Raw genomic sequence first — 20,368 nt, 5'->3', positions numbered from 1 at the left:
AACACTGGAGCTCCCGACTCCGACAAAGTCCCGGGACGGCACCCTCTGTCAGCAGCCAGCTTCTGCTTCAATTGCTTCAGGAGCACTTTGGATCGGAGGTCCGGATGCAAGACGTCTAAGGGTGTCTTGACCATCCGACCCAGAAGGAGCTCACAGGGGGCACGGACAGTGACATCGTGGGGTCTGGTACTGAAACAGTATCAGGGCAATCTGCGTCCGGCAATCCCCAGTCAGGCTCTTCTTGAGCTTGTCCTGGATGACCGGCTCAGCTTCACTGTTTGAAACAGAATGGTACGGCGGAATCATCATATGGCGGATTCCGTTTTTCGTCACCCAGGCTAGGTACACTGTGTAGGCAAAAGCAGGACCATTGTCGGAGACGATGACGTCCGGCAACTCCTGGGCGACGAAGACCTGTCGTAGCACGGCAATGGTCGCACCTGCTGATAGAGTGGTTACAGGTACAACGTCCACCCACTTCAAAAAGGTGTCAACCACCACCAGGAAGTAATGGCCCTTGAGGGGCCCCCAAAAATCCACATGTAGGCAGGGGCAGGGTCTCTGTGGGAATGGCCAGCGGGTGACTTCCACATCACGTGAGGCCCGCTGATGTTCCTGGCAGATTTGGCAGCTCTGCACCATGTGAGCGATGTCGTGGTCCAGGCCACCGAACATGGGACTAGGCCACCATCTTGGTCTTTTCTACGCCAGTATGACCCGCGTGCAGCAAGTGCTGTACCCTGGACCGGGGATTTTGTGGGATCACCACCGGTGAACCCCACAGTAGGCAGCCCTGCTGCAAGCTCAGCTCGGCGGCCTTCTGGCAATAGGCTCGCTGTACCAATTCCTCCACACGGGACACCGGCTGACCACCTGAGACAGGAGTGGGTGCAGGTTGGTCGCTTGCGATCCCGAGTACCTCCGGGTACGCGTGCTCCAACATGAACACGTCAGGCTCTCTAAAAGCATCAGGTACCTCTGGCAGGGGCAAGGGGCTCAGGGCATCAGCAATTCTTAGGTCCTTTCCCAGACAGTAACACAGCTGGTAACTGTAAGCCGCTAGCTTCAAGGCCCAGCGTACGACTCGTCGTGATGGCTGCACGAGAATTGCCTTGTCATGCCCCAGCAGCCCCAACAGTGGTTTGTGGTATGTGACCGCCTCGAACTTCCGGCCCTACATATACTTGTGGAAGGCTTAGCAGGATCGAAGTGTGCTAGCACTGGAGCCTCAGTGATTAACTCCTTGCTAGGCTTGAAGGCCTGGTCCTGCTCCTTCTTCCAGACCTATTGCTGATCATCTCGAAGCCGACGATGGAGTGGATGTAGATGCTGCGCAGGTCCGGCAGGAAACTCCTGTAGAAGTTGATGATCCTGAGGTAGCTCTGAAGCTCCTTCTTATTCTGGGGCTTAGGCGCCTTCAGCACAGCATCAACTTTGTGGGGAACCGGGGCTAGGCAATCCTGGGAAAAGAACATGTCCCAAGTACTCAACACTGGGGGCCAGGAAAATGCACTTTTCCAGCTTGAGTGTGAGGCCGGCGTCTTGCAGGTACGCTGGGATGTTATGCAGGTTTTGCAGGTGATCCTCGTCGTCACTGCCACTAACCAGGATGTCATCCAAATACAGCGCCTCGTGCCTCATGCCCCTGAAGATGTTGTTCATCTGTCCCTGAAATATGGCTGGGGCTGACACCACGCCAAACGGTAAGGGCGAGTACTGGAAGAGCCACAAATTTGTCGCTATTATGATATACTTCCGGCAGAGATCCTGAAGCACCAGCAGCTGGTAAGCATCGCTGAATTTCGACCTTCGGGAACTGTCCTCCGGACAATGCTGACCGGAGGTCTTCAATCCGGAGCAGCGTGTAGTTCTCGACGGTAGTGATGGGGTTGATGGTAACATTGAAATCTCCACAGATTTCGACACTGCCGTTTCGCTTGAGGACTGGTACGCTGGGAACGGCCAGTTTAGACGTCTTGGCGGGCACCAGGATGCGCTCTCGCTGCAACCGTTGCAGCTCCTGGGTGGCCCCGTCCTTCAGAGTGAACGGCAGTGGGTGAGGCTTGAAAAAACGTGGCCGTGCTCCCTCAGATACACACATTCCTGCCGTCGTGCCGGCTAATGTGCCCACCCCTGGCTGGAACAGGGACTTTAACTCCATCAGGAGGTTGCGGACGTCTTTTACCACATGCAGGATGGCTTCCTGGTAATCTGGCAGACGAATTCCCAGTGCATGAAACCAGTTTGCGCCCAGTAGCGTCGACGACGACCCCTGGCTAAGTATAGGGCAATGGTTGCCTCCCTGTGGCTGAAGCGGATGCTGACCTGTGTCTGACCCTGGTCCTGCGAGAGCTGCCCGGGTATGCCTGAAGAGCTTCCCGGCCATTACTGACAAGTTGGCCTCGGTGTTCAGCTCTATGTAAATGGGGTGCCCGCATATTTCGACGGTCACCATGTACGGTGGCACAGACGAGCGTACGAGGCCTGTGTGGTAAAGGTCGAAAATCGGCGGCTCCTCCGCCACGACGGGGAGCCTGGCAGCGGAAGAACTTGAGCCAGCTGCCACACACCCCACCGCGTACCATTGCGACGGCTAGTCTGGCCGCGGGCTTGTGTGGTACATGGGATTTAACCAGGATGATGCTGCTGCCCGTTGTTCGTCCTCCTCCTTCGGCATGCCCGTTCCAGGGGCCCAGTTTTGCCGCACATGAAGCATTGTGCTTGAGAGAACTGGCACTGTGAGGGAGAATGGCACCACCCCCGAGACCGCAGGTACTGCCCTTTGTCGCCAACATGCCGACCGCCGCTTCCACCGATGGTGAGTAAGTCGCACTGGCAATCTCACCGGCGACCTTGGCTGCAGCTTTCATTGCCAGTGCTGCCTTAACAACGTCGTCCAGCGAGGGTCCGGGAAGCTCCAGTAGTCGCGTCTGCATGGCGGGGTTGTTAATGCTGCAGACGAAACGATTCCGGAGCGGCCAGTCCAGCTGGTCCCCGAAAACGCCGGCACAAGCTAACTCTCGTACCGCAACAACGATCTGTGCAATGTTCTCTCCTTCCCGGCGGCTCCTTTTGTTGAAGCGGAAACACTCAATAAGTGTGGGCGATGCTAGGTTGAAAAGCGAGCGCAGTATTGCCAGCTGCTCACCCCGCGTCTTAACATGTGGCGTGTCTTGCTGAGAAGGTCGAGCAGGAAGGTAAAGACACGGGTGCCGCAGCTGGCCCGGAAAATGTACCGCTGTTTGGCCTTTGGTGTGTCGTTTACCCGGAAGAACGCGTGGGCTTGTTCCTCACAAATCGGCCAGGCGGACTAATCTTACCCGAAAGGCTCGATGCTTCTCTACAGCGGCATGGCAGCAGCAACGGGGGGTGGTGTTTCACCGCTCGCGGGGGCGTGGGACGATCCGCCCACGTTCGCGAACAAGGGGACTTGAGGCACCCTCTGTTAGAGGCTCCGCAGCGTGGTGGTGATGAAAGATGACTAACGGCCGAGCAGCTGTGCTCGTCGGTGTTTATTCGGTGCGGTGCTTAATGTTGCCTACCGATCATGGCAGGCCACGGTGCCCGGCGGGCCAACGAAGATTAAGCCTGAGGGGCGCCACATGTTTAGAGTTTCTTTATTTGTTTCTTTTTTATTTTGTTTAACCTAGGTAGGACATTAGACAGTATAATAGCAAGAGGTTGGTGGCGCAACCCACCGCCCCGTTCCAAAGGGGACGCTCATAACATCCATCCATCCATGCCCTAGGGGGCGACACATGGGCCTGGAGCAAAATGTAAAACAAAACAACTATCACCGTGGCATCCTCTAACAAGAGGGTACGCTACAATTTAATAGGCTTATTACAAGTAGGACAACATGATTCAATAAATCTAGGATCGCTTTGGTGTTCAAAAATGGTTCTTTACCAAGTAGCATAGCCGGGTGAGGAGGGACGCAATAAGGGTACGCAAGTGAAAAATGTTTCTTGCTCTCAGCTTCGGTTTTCCGCCACATCAGCAGGATGTGGAGGTCGGTGAGGCTCTCAACCCATCTACTACACTTTGGAGGTTCATTTCCAGTAAGCAGAAAATTGTGGGTTCCAAATGTGTGCCCCATTCTGAGACGACAGAATAGGACATCTGTTCGTCGTTATTTTGTTGCGGCGGGCCACAAACCGAACTGTGGCTTTATAACGTGCCGTTTATTTTTTATTTCTGCGTCCAACATGCGTTGCCAGTGGTTTCGCCGTTTTCTTAGTAAGATAGGCTTTAGATCTGTGACAGAGACAGCAGCAGTACGAACAATAGCTAGTGATGCGAGTGATGTGCCCATTTTGTCAGCTAGTACATCACCCTCGATGCCTATAAGGTCAGGTAGCCAGCATTTTACTACACATATATGCAAAAAATGTTGTATAACAGAGAGTAAAGTTGAATGAAAAGATTTCTATAGTTTTTTGAAGAAATTAACGCTTTTGCAAGAAGTGACGAGTCTGGGAATATTGTTGCTCTCTCACTTTTTAATTTCTTTGTATGTTTTACTGAAGACAGTACTGCACAGGCTTCTGCAGTGAAGATACTTGATTGGGGGTTCAATACGACATATTTAGAAAAAGACGGACAAAAAGCAGCATAAGATTCGCCAGCATGTGATTTTGACCCGTCTGTGTAGAATTAGGAGCAGAAGCACTTCGATTGAAGTTTACGGACAGGCATAGCGATTTCAAGGTCAGGAGCATGCTTTGTGACCTCTACAAAGCTTACATCACAGTCTGTCACCTGTCACTCCGAGAGCGGTAATAGCTTAGCTGGAGGCATTACGCGATGTTTGAGAATTGGCACATATTTCGTGGCTAAGTTCTCTTAGACGCAGTGACAAAAGAAATCTCATAGAGGGCCTGTTACCAAAGTGTTTCGCTCGTCAAGTCTTTAATGGTGGTGAAACACCGTCGTTCCTTATTAGAGCGCACTTTGAGAAAATAGGTGAAACTGTTGCATATTCTGCGAAATTAGAGTTACGACTCATCTGACTCTACGCACAGACTTTGGATGGCGCTTCGACAGGGCCAGTGGCCATGCGGATACCCAGATGGTAAACGGGGTCTAACATCTTTAGCGCGCTCGGTGGCAGACTGACATACTACGGCACCGTAGTCCAGTAGTGATCGAACTAGGCTGCTGTAAAGATTAAATAAAAACTCGCCGTCGCTACCCCTTGTTGTGTGGGATTTGGATTTATGAAAGTTCATTGTTTTTAGACATGTTGCTTTAAGGCTTCCTATGTGTGAAATTAAAATACGCCTGGAGTAAAGTATGACACCTAGCAATTTGTACTCTTCGTTGATAGGAAATTCTTGTCCGCGCAGTTCAACAATAGGATTTGGAACAAGGCCTCTCTTTCTTGTAAAGGGAACACAAGAACCTTTGTGGGGGTTGATTTTAAATCCATTTTGGTTTTCCCACTTGGATACCTTGTTTTAGCCATGTTGTACGTGTTGCAGGATTTGAAACCCATTTATATATCGCCTACGTAGAAGGAATAAAATACAGCTGGTGGTAATGATGCTTGAACCATGTTCATTTTAACGACAAAGAGCGTGCAACTGACTACGCAACGCTGGGGTACCCCAGTTTATTATATGAATGTGCATGAAAGTGCATTTCCTATTTTAAACCGAAATGTATGATTTTCTCGGTAGATTTCTATAATGTTTAGCATATATCCGTGGATGCCTAGCGCCGAATGGTAGAGCAGGGTTCCGTACCACCAAGATGTATCGTACGCTTTTTCCATATCAAGAAACACGGATAAGAAGGATGGTTTATACGCGAATGCATCGTGAATACTTGCTTCGATGCGCACTAGTTGGTCGGTTGTAGGTCGTCGTTCCCTAAAGCCACTTTGAAATGGGTCAAGCGTTTTGCTGGAATCTAGGAAATGTACGAGACGGCGATTGATCTTTCTTTCAAAAAGCTTACAAAGGCGGCTCGTAAGCACTATAGGACGGTAGCTAGCCGGCAATGAAGTATATTTACCGCGCTTCAAAACGGGGATCACAATAGCTTCTTTCCACTTAGATGGGACATAACCAGCAGCCCAGACAGTAATGAAAAATGTGAGTAGAGCGATTTGTGGGTCAGAGTGATGGTGCTTAAGCATATCGTACATGTTTCTAACGGGGCCAAGTGGAGAGCTCTGACATGCTGATAAGGAAGCTTTAAGTCCGGTTATGGTATATAGGATGGTTATAAGGGTTACTTGGGGTGCATTTCCTATTCAGTTCGTTTATGGCTTCATGTTTCGAAAAGTTATCCCAGTAGTGAGTCGAATTAGACACGCGCTTACAATGTTCACGAATAGCGTCGGCCTTGTCTTGCAACTTGTTTCCCTCTATGCCAACAATGCACAATGAATGAATATGTTGTCCCTTAGTCTCCTTAGCCCATTCTATACTTTTGCCTCCTGTGTTTATGATTTGATACCGGACAACAACCTCTACCAACTTGTCTTCTTAGCTTGCCGTCACGTTCACCTTCCCTGTATTTTAATATTTTTATATTTTCTGAAATTTTCTTCAGTTGGGGATCGGCGCAGTATGTTCACGCTTTATTTTGTTTTTCTTTCTGCGCCTCCTTACACATATCATTCCTCCACATAACTTCTTTGGCTTGAGCTACCGCTTGATTGCGAAATGAAGTTATGCACTGCTTCGATGATAAAAATGGTAAAATACACTACCACACCGTCAATAGTAAAATTGGTCATAAAATCTCCTGACATGGTAGGTCAATTCCTTAAAATTGTCCCGGTCGTCAGGAGCTAGCTTCCCCCGAGGCGCAGGTGGAGGGCTTTCATGTTGTACAATTAGGTTAAAAGTACAGGAAAAGGGTAACTGGGGATTTTTATTAACGCTCCTTTCTAAGTAAAAGATAATAGCTACTGAGCCAACAGATAGGTCTATAGAAGAATGAGAACTGTGATACATAATAAAATAAGTCGGTTTCTTTTTATGGAACAGACAGGTACCCATGTTCAATAAAATTTCTCTATCAATCGACATGTCGCGTCGCATCGCGAGTTTCCCCACGTCGTGTGTTGAGCATTAAATTCACCCACGAATATGTAGGGCTCGAGAAGCTGGGTAATAAGGTTATATACGTCTGTTTTTTCGATATGATGGTTTGGGAGTATATAAACTGAGCATACAGTGATTAATTAATTAAAAAGAACGGCCTGAACTGACATTTTCTCAAGGGTGCCTAAAGGACGACGTTTCGGCAAGCTACAGATTTGTCGGGTACTATGGATACACCAAGAGAGGCGATAGCCTCGTCGCGGTCGACACGGAGGATGAAGCAATTCGGTAGAAAATTAGTGTTTGCAGGTTTCAGATGTCTCTAAAACACACAGCATGTTTGGATTGTGTTTGTGTAGTTGTTCTGTAATGTCGTTGATGTTATCAAGAAGTCCTCTGACATTCTCCTGTAGAATTTGTTTCTGCACATTGATAAAAGTGTTTACTGTTGTTTCTGTACGAGACGAAGATTAGATCTCGGATCGTTTCCAGGCGCCTTGACATACAGTTTGTCATTTTTGGAGGGATCGCGAGAATCTCGCCGATCCTTTGGCACCGATGGCGCCGTCTGGCTGGTCGTGGTGTACATGGTATCTGACGAGGCGCTGGACACGCGCTGTTCCGAGCACTGTGTTTGATCTAATGGCCTCGGGACGTTGGGCGAGAGCTTTGAGGTCACCAGCGTTACACGCCGATGGCCCCTTCCGCGGTGGTGGCCGAGCAGCGCTAGCTGCAAACACTGGGGGGGGGGGGTGTCAGATGGTTTCACTGCGGAATCACTGCATGTTGGCCGGACAGGCGCCGCAAGCCGTTGTGTCGCCGCCCCCTGTGTGTCACATTGGCAAAGCTGTTCTTGGGCAGGTATTAAACCCGCCTGCGTGCTTCTTTGAATGATAGCTTCACTTTTACTTTGATTCTCATGATGTCTTTCTCTCTTTTCCAGGATGGGCAGGACTGCGAGTAGGCGGCGTGCTCCCCATCACCGTCACCACAGCGCAGTGTTTTCGCAGGATTCAGATGAGTGTTCATGTGCGCTGAATTTTTCACAGGTCAGACGGCCCAGCCGGTTCTGAAAACTGTGGCCATATCTTTGAAATTTGCAGCAGTGGAGACGGTTGGCAATATACGGCCTTACTCGGGTGTTAATATGACCTGCCACGATGGTAGCTGGCAGCTGGAAGCTAATGTAAGAAATAGGTCTTTAGTGTCCTTCGCCATCACGTCTCATTTTGATTCGTTTAACATTGGGAACATTTTGTTCTTTCCATTCTGCTAGAAGTTCAGTGCCGCTAAGTTTCATCAAATCCCCATCAGAGATCACACCACGGATGGTGGTCCTGGTGCGATGTGGGGCCACTGAAACAGGTATGTCTCCGAAAGAGACTAGGTCGCGTAGTATATTGTGCTGCTTGTTGTCATACAGTTCTAGGAGGAGGTCGCCACTTGCCAGTTTAGTTGGTTTAAAGCCTGGACCAATACTTTCTTTTATACATTCAGAGACGAGGAAAGGGGAGATCCTATTCTTGTCTTACCTGGTTTCTGAGAGTGGACTACATGATAGCGGGGAAAGTTCTCAGTGCTTCGACCAGAAAATTTAAACCCTTACGCAGGCCGTCCTCTTTTCTGAGGGAGATCAGGAAGTGGAGGAAAGCAAGTAGCCATGTGTAGACGTGCAGTTTTCGGCAGCAGCGCCAGTCACCCACCAAGGAGTCTTATAAGAGGATGATGCAGGACCTGCAAAGATATGGCGTGGAAACACCAGCTGTACGATGCCACTATAACGAAATATGGCATAACAGGTTGGTTACTCAAAGAAGGTTTCAAAGAATGAGGAGACAGGAAACATGGTAAGTGAGAGAAATACGAAGGTTAGAGGGAGAGAGATACAGGAAAACGCAAATACCGATTTCCCCCGCGTGGTTCAGTGCGGGGGACCACATACGTGAATCCGAGGCCACAGGGGTTTGTTGCTTCTGCCGAGGGACCTTAAGTATCCTGACAATAAGCATCGGCTACACCCCAAGATCCCGTTTTCCCCGTACACGGCTAAGCCACGCACGGTTAAGAGCGGGAGGGTCCAACCCTCATGTGGTCAGGTACGTGGCGCAACGCACCAAACGGCTGCTCACGCAGACGCCCCTGCTGGAGGGAAGGAAGACATGACTTCGTTGTACGCCTGAGCGACTTATTGCGATTGCTTTATTAGGATCGGCCCACGCGTGCCTGCCTACTCGGTTTACTATAAAACCAAATTTACCCCGTCCATTATATTATGTTAAATTTTGGGGCTTTACGATGCAAACCTACGATGTGGCTATGAGAGACGCCGAAGTGCGTGACTACGAAATAATTTTGACAACCTGTGAAAATTTAACGTCCATCTTAATTTAGGTCCCGCAGCATTTCCTTCTTTTTGCACTTCCCCTGATCTAACTGCACCTGCTGTGGGTCGGATCATACCAGCGACCTCGAGCTCATTGCTGAAACGCCATGGCAACTAACCTACCACAGGGGGTCAACCAAACTTTTGCAAGAACATCTACAGGTTGCAGGACCAGCCCGCCATGCGTGCACGTTTGATTGCTCCAGTCAAGCGACCAGCCCAATTTAGTCATTACAAATCAATTGCAGTTATATCTTCCACTTTTTAATAAGAGTACAGAATTATGAAGCTGCGGAAACACGTGCCGTAACATGTGCCCAGAAAGTAAAGTTGTCACATGTTTCGCATTTGCTGTTATTTCCACTGTCCCTAGCAGAAGTTTGTAAAATACTATTATCGAGAAAAGTAACGCAAAACTTTCAATTTTCAATGTCACTGAGAACTTTAGCAGCAGGATACCTCGGTGTCATTTCCCTTCCCTTGAGCTGAGCTGTGCATTCACATTCCTTATCTCCTTTCAGGCGAGAAGTTAGTCTTCGAGTTATTTAAATGTTAAACTATGTCTTCATTACCTGGACCTCGTTTCAGTCTCCTCAGCTGATGACATTTCCTAAGGAACGAAAGGTATGCGGTTCTACTGACGAGACCGATGATCTTTAAAAGTGAAGTGCACATGTTTTATTATCTGATTTGCTCCTACATGAAATATTTAACTTCATTATTGGTGTAATTACAGTGCCACATGGTTGGAAACATGTTTCAGTATTTTCAGCAAGAAGCGGCGCCTTCCACAAGGATCCATATTTGGCCCTCTCGTATTTTTTATTTGGTCGTATTTATTATATATGTATATATAATATGTATTAAAATACAATATTTGTAATATTTCATTACTTGGTCTTCTCAAGCATGCTGCTGAGCCATTTCCAGGGACATCACGCAATGCTACAGATTGAAACGATGCAAATACCCACCACCGAGGGCCGAACTTGTGTTTACAATCTTCAGCTTGCAGATTACATTGTCCCATGAAGCAACGCTGGAGACACATTGTAAAAAATGATTGATGAACTTAATAATAATATTTGGGGTTTTACGTGCCAAAACCACTTTCTGGTTATGAGGCATGCCGTCGTGGAGGACTTCGGAAATTTTGACCACCTGGGCTTCCTTAACGTGCACCTAAATCTAAGCACACGGGTGTATTCGTATTTCGCCCCCATCGAAATGCGGCCGCCGTGGCCGGGATTCGATCTGGCGACCTCGTGCTCAGCAGCCCAACACCATAGCCACTGAGCAACCACGGAGGGTATTGATGAACTTAACCGAGTAAGTGTATGGTTGATGAAAACTGTCCAGAAGACGAAGCTAATGTTGAATAAAGTGTCAAGCGAAGAACAAGTATTCAGGATCAGCGGTCAGCCTCTAAATTTTTGTAGAAGTTCATTTCTCAGTGGTCAGTTACTCACAGGACATTCTGATCATGAGAACCAAAAGAGAGAAAGAAAAAAATGTGTCGGAGCTCATACGGCACACATTGCGAAATCACGACCAGGAGCTTGTCACTGTCATTAACGAGAATGGTAACCTTTTCAGTTGAAAGGCAAGTGTAAAATCACTGCATTTAACTGGGGCTTACACATAGGGCAGAGAATTTGACGCAGGCGAAGAAACTTGTGAACAACTTAAGTACCGTGAAATGAGGATGGAGCCAGAAATGTTTGGTGTAGCGTTCAGATATTGGAAACAAAGTTGTCTGGACGAGAGACCAAACATGGGGAACCGATACTCTAGTTTACCTTAGGAGCGAAAACTAAAGCTGTGTAGGCCACCTCTCTTGTATGGTAGATAATGGGTGGTCCATTGAAGCTATTGAGATATAGAGTGGCTGTTAAGGGCAGAAAGCGCTGTCAAGAACGACAGAAAATTAGGCATGTTTGTGAAAATAAGGAAATTGCAAACTCAATTTAGAATCTGCTAGCAGAGGTCAGCAGCAGTTTGAGATCACTGGGACAGGCCTTCGCCCTTCAGTTGACAGAAAAATAGGCTGATGATGTCTTATTATACGATGTCCTATTATACGAGCAGTGACAACTCCAAACAAAGTGCGTCAGTGTAGCAAGATTGACCAGTTCACAGATTTGATGCGAAGCCAGCTATAATTTGAGCCGTTATTGGCTTCATGTACGGCACTGCATAGCATTATGATGTGCACTGGAACAGGTGTACTTATGAATCTGCTACACTTATGTAAACGTTGGTGCTTGCCTTGTGGTGGTGTTGAATGATAATTTTGACTTATGTGAGGAGACACATGTGGTATGACTGACAGCGTAGTTTCAGACTGCAGGCCCTAACGACAGTAATCTAGGATTTAATAGCGGTCTTCAATATTAAAGTGTGCATGCCTTTTTGCATTTCGTCTCTGTCGGAATGCCGCCGCCTAAACCTACAAGAACTATTTAACTGGTGTGAGGCATCATCGTGTTTTAATAGCTGTGGAAAAGCCATGAAGCAGCGATCAATGCTGATACTACATCAAAGTCAAAGAGAGCTGATAGATGCTGATAATAAGAACCTGATACATCGAAGACAGTCAAACTCCCACGTGCGAATGATACATGGAGAAGTTTTCTGTTAGAATTTTGGCAGTATCGGTTGCCACGTCTTCTTCTGCATTTGCCTTTCTATGCTGATTTTACAGATTTCCGTGCCCTCGATACACTTTTAATCTGGTTACACAGAGGTTCATCTTGGTAAGGGCAACTTTTTTGCAATATAGTTCTCCTTATATAAGAGTAACACGTGAACTGGCTAAATTTTACATATGTAGGACATTGTTGCTCTTAAGTTTACAATGAGGTAAGAGAAACCCCATTCCCCATAATATTACGTGGAACAACGCTACCATTGAGGGCAAGATTGTGTAAGCAAAATGGTGTTCCACATGTTTATACCTGGAACCCCGTTTTGTACAATTCCACTACTGTAATTCCTGGCAGAATATTATGTACAAAATTGTCTGTAACACTGTTTCCGCTAGCCTCGCCGTCAACGGTGATCAATTCCAGGAAGCGACTCTGTAAAATATTCTGCTAGAAGTCTCGGTGGAAAATGATGCTGAAAACGAAATCATCTTGTTCTAAAATGAAAATGGAATTATTCAATTGTAGGAAACAATATTGTAAAAATTACAGATATGCTCTATTCGATACTTTATTATGTAAAAATCATATTACAGAATTGTTCAGAACCGCAGCAATGCAAAAACAAGAACATCAATACAAATGACTAAAGAAGAAACATGCCCCCATTCCACAGCAACAAATAATTGCCAAACATCATTGTATGTTTGGCTGTATGTCAATAATATAATCTTTAATCTTTAAAAAGAATGCTCAATGATACCTTTTATAGAAGATCATATTTTCTTTTCCCCATTATTTAAAAAAGCTGTTCTATCAGTGCATCAAAAACGAAATAGATGTATAAAAATCAAGGTCAAGCCCAATAAAAAGCTTCATTTTTATAACACAAAACGTTCGAACATATCCACGTGTCTTAGCATTACTCCAACAAGGTACACCTAAAAAAATATCGATAACTTAGAATTCACTCTCACAACTTTTAAAAGGTATACGAGGACACAACATTCTCTAAATGGGACTTTTCTAAATTAATAAAAATGAAATATACGGCACTTTGTAAGGTCAAAGACAGGTACAGACAATGCGTGAAAGTAAACGTGCTGACAGGCATAAAGTTCCCAGCATAAGCTATTACTTGTCACAGATTAGAATTCTCATTTACTGAACACTTACTGCTGTATCATGGATTTTATAAAAACCACTAAAGCAAGCAAGGAACGTTTCCTTGCTTGCTTGCAGCACACTTGTGTTAGGTTGCTGTTGCATCGCTCACCAGACCCACGCAAGCACAAGTACTAAACAGCTGCTCGACTGCATCGAACACAGAGAACAAGGAGTAATTTAGAAGGGAACAAACAAAATGTGTTGCTACTAGAAAGAAGCCAGACAGAAATGCTTTGTTTAAAAGATCTACATTTTTTTTCATCCTTTTATGTTTAAAAGCGTGAGCTGCCACTGCATCTAAAACCGTGATATAAAGAGTGAACATTCGGAACAGCCGATACAAACACTAAGATTCAGATATCACAAAATACTACTCTCATGTTCTAAGCCCTATATATGAGGACACACTTTTCCTCCAAACAGCATTTCTCTGACTATAGATAAGACATGAATTGCAAGTGACCGAAAACGTGTAACCTCAAAGACAGGTGCAGAGTTTGCTGGAGAGAAAAACTGCTCACCAGCCTTATGTAGCATTACAGAATGTATAATGTTTATGCAAGATGTTATAGCAAACGTATGTTATAATAAAACAGACCTTTCTTGTTCAAAATATTCGCCATAAGGACTGTTAGCAAACCTTACATTACTGAAATGCATTCTTAATAATGAGCTCCAATCAGAAATTGCCTTGCTCGTTTATAATTCAGGCACACCTACAGTAATTAAAAAATTGAAGCTCATCACAATTTTCTATTGGAACACTATTAAAAGTAGTCAAGACAGCGCATAATCAGATTGTCCCGGGAACTGTGAGACAAGACGCTTGATCACGCTACTTCACGACACAACCAAAGTGTTTCGGTCAGAGTTTAGCTCGAACGTTGAGGACCAATATTTGAGAATTGCTGGTTTGGTAATTCCTAATAACTGGACAAGGTATAATTGTGAATGGTTGCGATTTTGCAATTGCAACATACGCACTACAAGTAACTTAAATTTGAATATCAATTTTTAGCTAGGAGCATGGAAAATTGAACATATTGCAAGTTTGCTGATATCAACGGAGGCTTTTATTGAAATCAAGAAAGAAGAATGTGTTCAATACAAGACTCTTTTATAGGTGTTGTTATGCCTCCCTGCAGCAACACGCATCCTTCTACAAAGTGTAAAAGTATCACTTTTAGTATGCTGCATATGTATCACACCCATCATTTGTCGCACAATGTCGAAAAAAAGACCAACAAGCAGTTGGTATGACACAAATGTGGTGGAAATGCATGCACATTCTTAGAGTGAAGCTATCATGACTGGCCACAATTTTAAGCAATCCATTTTCGAGCTACCAAACGAAACAGCTGTCGTTTAAAATTTCTATGTGTGAGCGAGGCACTGCTACCTTTATGCATTCTTTGTGCTCAAAGAACACATAAAGTCGATCCCACATGCAGCATCTGGGCAGCTTACCCGTTCTTGCAGGAGAATGTTTGGATAGATGTGTGTTGTTTAGTGGCGCAAGGGCCAGGTGGGGCCAAAGAGCGCCATGACTGATAATGATGTGTTAAGCGCTGATTGGTGAGTTACGATGATGGGGTGTAACACGGCTGTAAAGTGGCCAAAAATTAATCGCTATCGTAGAAGCATAAAACAGTACATAGTATAAAATTGTGTCAGTGATACGTGGAGTGGTGTCTGGGTATAGCACGAATGACAAGTAATCATGGGCTAAAACGCATAAATATGGAAATAGCACATATGTCTCCTTAAGGCCTTCGAGCCCAAAGGCTGGGAGGCAGGTGCTTTCTTTTAATGCAGCTACCGCAGCAGAAACCTCTGTTAAGAGTCTGTGCTACGGATTTCCTGGGTCTATAATATGAAAACTATGTACAGCTATTAAAAATTGAAACAGTGATTGATGTTTAAAGAGAGGTTTCATACCTATAATAATTTGAGGATGAACTGGAATTTGTTGGCGGTGTGGTGATGGAAAATGCTTTTTCCTATTTGCGTCTAATTCCCTGAATTGTATCAGCATGTGAAGCACCGTAAGTGGCCCACCACATTTATCACACATGGGTGGATCACCACCAGACAAGAGGTATGCGTGTGTACTGTATGTGTGTCCTATTCTAAGTCTGCAAAGTGTCACTTTTGTGCGGCGGTTCTTTGATACCGGCGGCCAGTTGCCAAGATATGGCTTGATAACGTGCAGTTTATTTTCTGTTTTTTTATCCCACAACCGCTGCCAGTAAGCTCTGAGTGTTTTCCTTAGGGAGGGCTTAAGGTCCATTACAGGGACAGTCGTGGAAGAGTCGGAAGAGTTCGCATAGACGGATGTGGCTAGCTGGCCAGTCAGCACGTTTCCTTAAATCTCGTAGTGCCCCGGCACCCAGCCTACTACGATATGGTGCATGGACGTATAGGTGGTGCATAATGCTGAATAGAGAGATACAATTATAGGATTTTGATATTTCTTGACAGTTTTCAATACGTTTACGACGCTCAAGGAGTCTGTATATATAACTACCTTTGGAATATTCAGTGCTTTATTGTGTTTAACGGCAGCCAATATCGCGTAGGGCTCTGCTGTGAAGATACTTGTGCTCGTGTGCAGAACACCGGTATCCGAAAAGGATGGAGTGACTGCTGCATAAGACACGCCAGAATTACACTTTGATGCGTCTGTAAAGAATTCAGGACAGGAGTATTTGTGCTGTAATTCCAGGAAGTACATTCGTATATGCGCGAGAGGCGCGCGCTTTGCAACAGCTACGAAGGATGTATCATACTCTATTGGTTGCCACTGCCAAGGTGGGGGCCGTATAGCAGGGGACATATGGTGATATTCAAGCAGTGGAACCCTTGTTTCTTCGGCTATGTCTCTAACACGCAGTGAGAAAGGCTTTGCCACTGTGGGACGGTTGCGAAACAGTTGACAACTGGACAAATTGTTTATGGTGTAATACGGGGGGTGCTGACTGTTTCCGTTCACTCTAAGAAAATACATGAAAGACGAATATGTTCTCTGCAGTTGAAGTGACCATTCATCCGATTCAACGTACAGACTTTCCACTGGGCTTGTTCTAAAGGCACCTATGAACAGGCGAATTCCTAAGTGGTGGACAGGGTCTAGCATCTTTAGAGCAGTTGGAGTAGCCGACTGTTAGACTATGGCGCCATAGTCTAGTCGTGTGCGTATGAGGCTTTTATACATGTTCATGAGACATTTTCTATCACTGCCCCAGGTTGTGCGTGAGAGCACCTTTAAGATATTCATTGTTTTCATACATGTGTTTTTAAGATACTTTATGTGCTGCACGGAGGTTAATTCCGCGTCTAAAATTATGCCTAAAAATTTATGTTCCCTGTTTACAGGCAGACGCTCACCATGTAACACAATTTTAGGATCAGGGTGCAGGCCTCTTTCTATAGAGAAAATCACACAAGTGCTTTTCTGTGGGTTCAGTCTTAACCCGTTGTCATCAGCCCATTTGGAGACCTTGTTAAGACCTAGCTGAACCTGTCGCTCACTGATTGCAAGAGAACTTGATTGAAATACTACCTGCACGTCGTCAACATATGTTGAATAGAAGATCTTATGGGGTAAGTGTAGACAAAGAGAACTCATTTTTACAATAAAGAGCGTGCAACTAAGCACCCCATCCTGCGGCACTCCAGTTTCCTGTACAAATTTCCGTGACAAAACATTGCCCACTCGAACGCGGAATGTGCGATTACAGAGATAACTTTCGATAACATTGAACATATTACCACGTATGCCTAAGTGTGAGAGGTCTCTCAATATCCCGAACCGCCACGTAGTATCATAGGCTTTCTCCATATCAAGGAATACTGATAAGAAAAACTGCTTATGGACAAAAGCTTCGCGGATACGTGCCTGGATACGTATGAGATGGTCACTGGTGGATCGACATTCCCGAAACCCGCACTGGTATGGGTCGAGCAATTTGTTTGACTCGAGGAAGTGTAGTAGGCGATAGTTAATCATTTTTTCGAATACTTTGCAGCGACAACTTGTTAGTGCGGTAGGTCTGTAACTTGTTACAGAGGAAGGATCCTTTGCGTGCTTTAGAATTGGAATTATTATAGCCTCCTTCCAAGCAGAGGGGATCTCGCCGGAAAACCATATAACGTTGTAAAGAGAAAGGAGGTTTTGTTGTGTTTCGGAGGGTAGTTGTTTTAACAACTCTTATATTACGCAGTCTGAACCTGAGGCGGATGTATTAAAACAGTTCAGAGCTGCCTGCAGTTGTACTATGCAGAATGCTTCGTTGTATGCCGCACTTTTTGCACATTTTCTTTCTAACTTTTGCTTCTCTATTCGTGTTTTTTACTTTAGGAATGTTTCGGAGTACTGTGAGGAGCAGGGTATGTGTTCACAGTGTGTACCAAGAAAGTTGGCTTGATCTTCCAGACTTTCTTCGTGGCTATTTACTAAAGGCAGGGAATACGTTTGTTGCACATTAACTTTTTTCACTCAATTCCATACTTTTCTCTCATCTGTGTAAGAGTTGATGCTTGATATAAAATTTGCCCAACTCTCTCGTCTTGCTTGTCGCGGCGTTCTCCTCGCCTGGGATTTGACATGTTTAATGTTTTCCAGGTTTTCTGCTGTTGGAGAATCGCGAAGTATCGCCCACGCTTTGTTTTGGTTCCTCTGTGCTTGCCTACATGCATCGTTCCACCAGGGAACAAGGCCGTTTGGAACCCATGCCGCTCGTTTGAGTTATACATTTACATGCGGCATCAAGTATAAAAGCTGTAAAATATGCAACAGCATCATCTGTGGTTATACCGGACATCTCAGACCAAGTCATTTGTGTAAAAGTTCGATACTGTTCCCAATCGGCTGAGTCAACCTTCCACCGAGGGACCTGCAGGGGAAGTTGATCTTGTTTCGGCGTAGTTAGGTTGATTGGGAAGTGGTCAATCCCATACGTGTTGTTAAGCACATTGCATTTAAAATAGGGTAAAAGCATTGACGATAAGATGCTAAGATCTATGGCAGAGTACGACTTGTCGTCCAGGTTAAAATATGTGGGCTCCTTCGTGTTCAAGAGACATGTTTCAGAGGAAAAAAACATGTGTTCAATGACGCGACCTCGCGCATTACCGCGTGGATCACCCCACAAACTATTGTGTGCATTAAAATCACCGAGAATCATATAGGGCTCTGGGAGCTGATCTATTAATGATTCTAAGTCGCGTCTGTGAAGCTGATAATGTGGTGGTATGTACAAAGAGCAGATGGTAATGAGTTTATTTAAAAGTACGGCTCCAACGGTTACGGCCTCAAGGGCTGTTTGGAGCTTCAGATGCTGACACGCTACACTTCTATCAGCAATGATGGCTACACCGCCAGATGATGCGACAGCATCCTCGCGGTCATTCCTGAAAGTCATGCATTGCCGGAGTAAGTTAGTGTGCTTGGAAGTTAGGTGGGTTTGTTGAACACACAGCACTTTAGGTTTAAACTTACAGAGGATTTCTTGGACGTCATCTAGGTTTCTTAATGGTCCCCTAACATTCCAATGTAGGACGTCATCCATGTTTAAAAAGAAATTGTACTGTGTGTCTCAAAATTGACATTACTTTACAGAGGCTTTGGAAGGCCCTGTAATTGGTGTTTTGTCTTTTTTGGAACGGTCAAGAGAACCTCGCCGCTCCTTCGACGCTACTTGCGCCGTTTGGTTTGTACTGGTGTCCATAGCCTCTTGCGAGGTGCTGGACACCCGGTCGAGAGAGCGATGTGAACATCGTTTAGACTTCATCTCAAGCGACGAAGTCTTCGTCGCCACGGGGCCGGAGGTCGACAGGACCCCTGTGGCCTCTGCGGAGCCCTGGCTGCTGCCGGAGCTTGAAGAGGCCACTGGTGGGGACACATTGAGAGATGGCAATGCAGCGTCGGCTGCTCCCACCGTAGGGGCGGGTGGCGTTAGCCACTTCAGCGAAAGACGTTTTCAGGGAAAATAACGAAGAGACCCTTCGTATTGCTTCACGGAATGTTATGTTATCCTTAAATATTACAGTGATAATCTCTTTTTCTCTCTTCCAGGCTGGACAAGCTCTGGAGTATGCAGGGTGACTGCCGTCGCAGTTCGCACAATGTACATCGTTATTGCAGTCGTCAGCAGAGTGACCGGTTGCGCCGAACTTTGCGCACATATGCTGTCCTGGGCAGCTGTGGGATGCGTGACCAAATCTCTGACATTTGAAGCAACGCCGCGGGTTAGGAATGTAGGGTCGAACATGAAGTTTTCCATAGCCGGTTTCAAGAGTCTCGGGTAAAGTAGCTGAGCTGAAAGTGAGTAATAAATGTTTTGTTCGGATTTCATTGTCATTCCGTCTGATTTTGATGCGCTACACATGGATTACGCCTTGGTCCTTCCATCCATCGAGGAGTTCTTCATGCAGTGTTATTAGGTCTTCGTCTGACACTACGCCTTTGACTGTGTTCATAGTTCGATGTGCACTGACAGAAACAGGTATGTTACCAAAGGCTACCAGGTGTGGAAGTCTGTTGTACTCTTCCCTGTCCTTTAGTTAGAGGAGCAAATCCCCACTTGCCATCTTTGTTACTTTGTAACCAGCTCCAATGGTCTCTTTTAGGCACTTGGCCACAAGAAATGGTGAGATTACTCTAGCTTTTGTGAAAGTTTGGGAAAGTTTCATTGTTTTTGGGAATTAGTAGCGAGGTTGCGTCGTTGCGCACCCTTTTCGAGGCACGATCAGGTGACAACGGGTTTCAGGATCTCATGGAAAAAAGTAAGTTGTTCGGCAGCGGCGTCTGCCACCCACCACGGAGCCCAACAAAGGGACGTGGCAGAACATGTAAATAAGTCTGCAGAGCGCCAGCAGTATGCCGTTACTATAACCCAATATGATATACCCAAGGTAGGACAGCAACGCCAGGTTAACTCTTGCCGCCTTGAAAAGTCGGAGTGAATGGAAAAGATGAGAAGACTGGAAAGATCAAAAGGGGAAGAGAAAGACCAAGATAAGGGTATACAGAGACAGGAAGAGGCGACTGCCGATTTCCCCCGGGTGGGTCAGTCCGGGAGTGCCGTCTACGTGAAGCAGAGGCCAAAGAGGTG

The 20,368-nt window shown here is 45.9% G+C and overlaps 1 protein-coding gene across 17 annotated transcripts in view; it reads left to right on the top strand.

Moving 5' to 3' along the window:
- LOC142563813 (uncharacterized) overlaps window positions 1-19,603 on the top strand; it is a 35,885-nt gene extending 16,282 nt beyond the window's left edge. For 4 of the 17 annotated variants that reach the window (XM_075674447.1, XM_075674448.1, XM_075674449.1 and 1 more), the window contains exons 2-5: window positions 8,002-8,087; window positions 8,162-8,244; window positions 8,335-8,423; window positions 19,330-19,603. In XM_075674447.1, coding sequence (XP_075530562.1) covers window positions 8,219-8,244; window positions 8,335-8,423; window positions 19,330-19,562 — 348 coding nt within the window. In that variant the 5' untranslated portion in view covers window positions 8,002-8,087; window positions 8,162-8,218 and the 3' untranslated portion in view covers window positions 19,563-19,603. Of the gene's footprint in view, window positions 1-8,001; window positions 8,245-8,334; window positions 8,424-9,962; window positions 10,066-12,145; window positions 12,198-16,628; window positions 16,857-19,329 lie in introns of all 17 variants that reach the window. The other 13 variants (XM_075674453.1, XM_075674454.1, XM_075674443.1 and 10 more) reach the window with 9 other exon arrangements.
- The last annotated feature ends 765 nt before the right edge of the window (window positions 19,604-20,368 follow it).

The sequence above is a fragment of the Dermacentor variabilis genome, chromosome 11 (assembly GCF_050947875.1).
Source record: "Dermacentor variabilis isolate Ectoservices chromosome 11, ASM5094787v1, whole genome shotgun sequence".
Taxonomy (NCBI): Eukaryota; Metazoa; Arthropoda; class Arachnida; order Ixodida; family Ixodidae; genus Dermacentor; species Dermacentor variabilis.
Note: the sequence above shows the minus strand (reverse complement) of the source record. Positions and strands in the feature narration are given on the sequence as shown.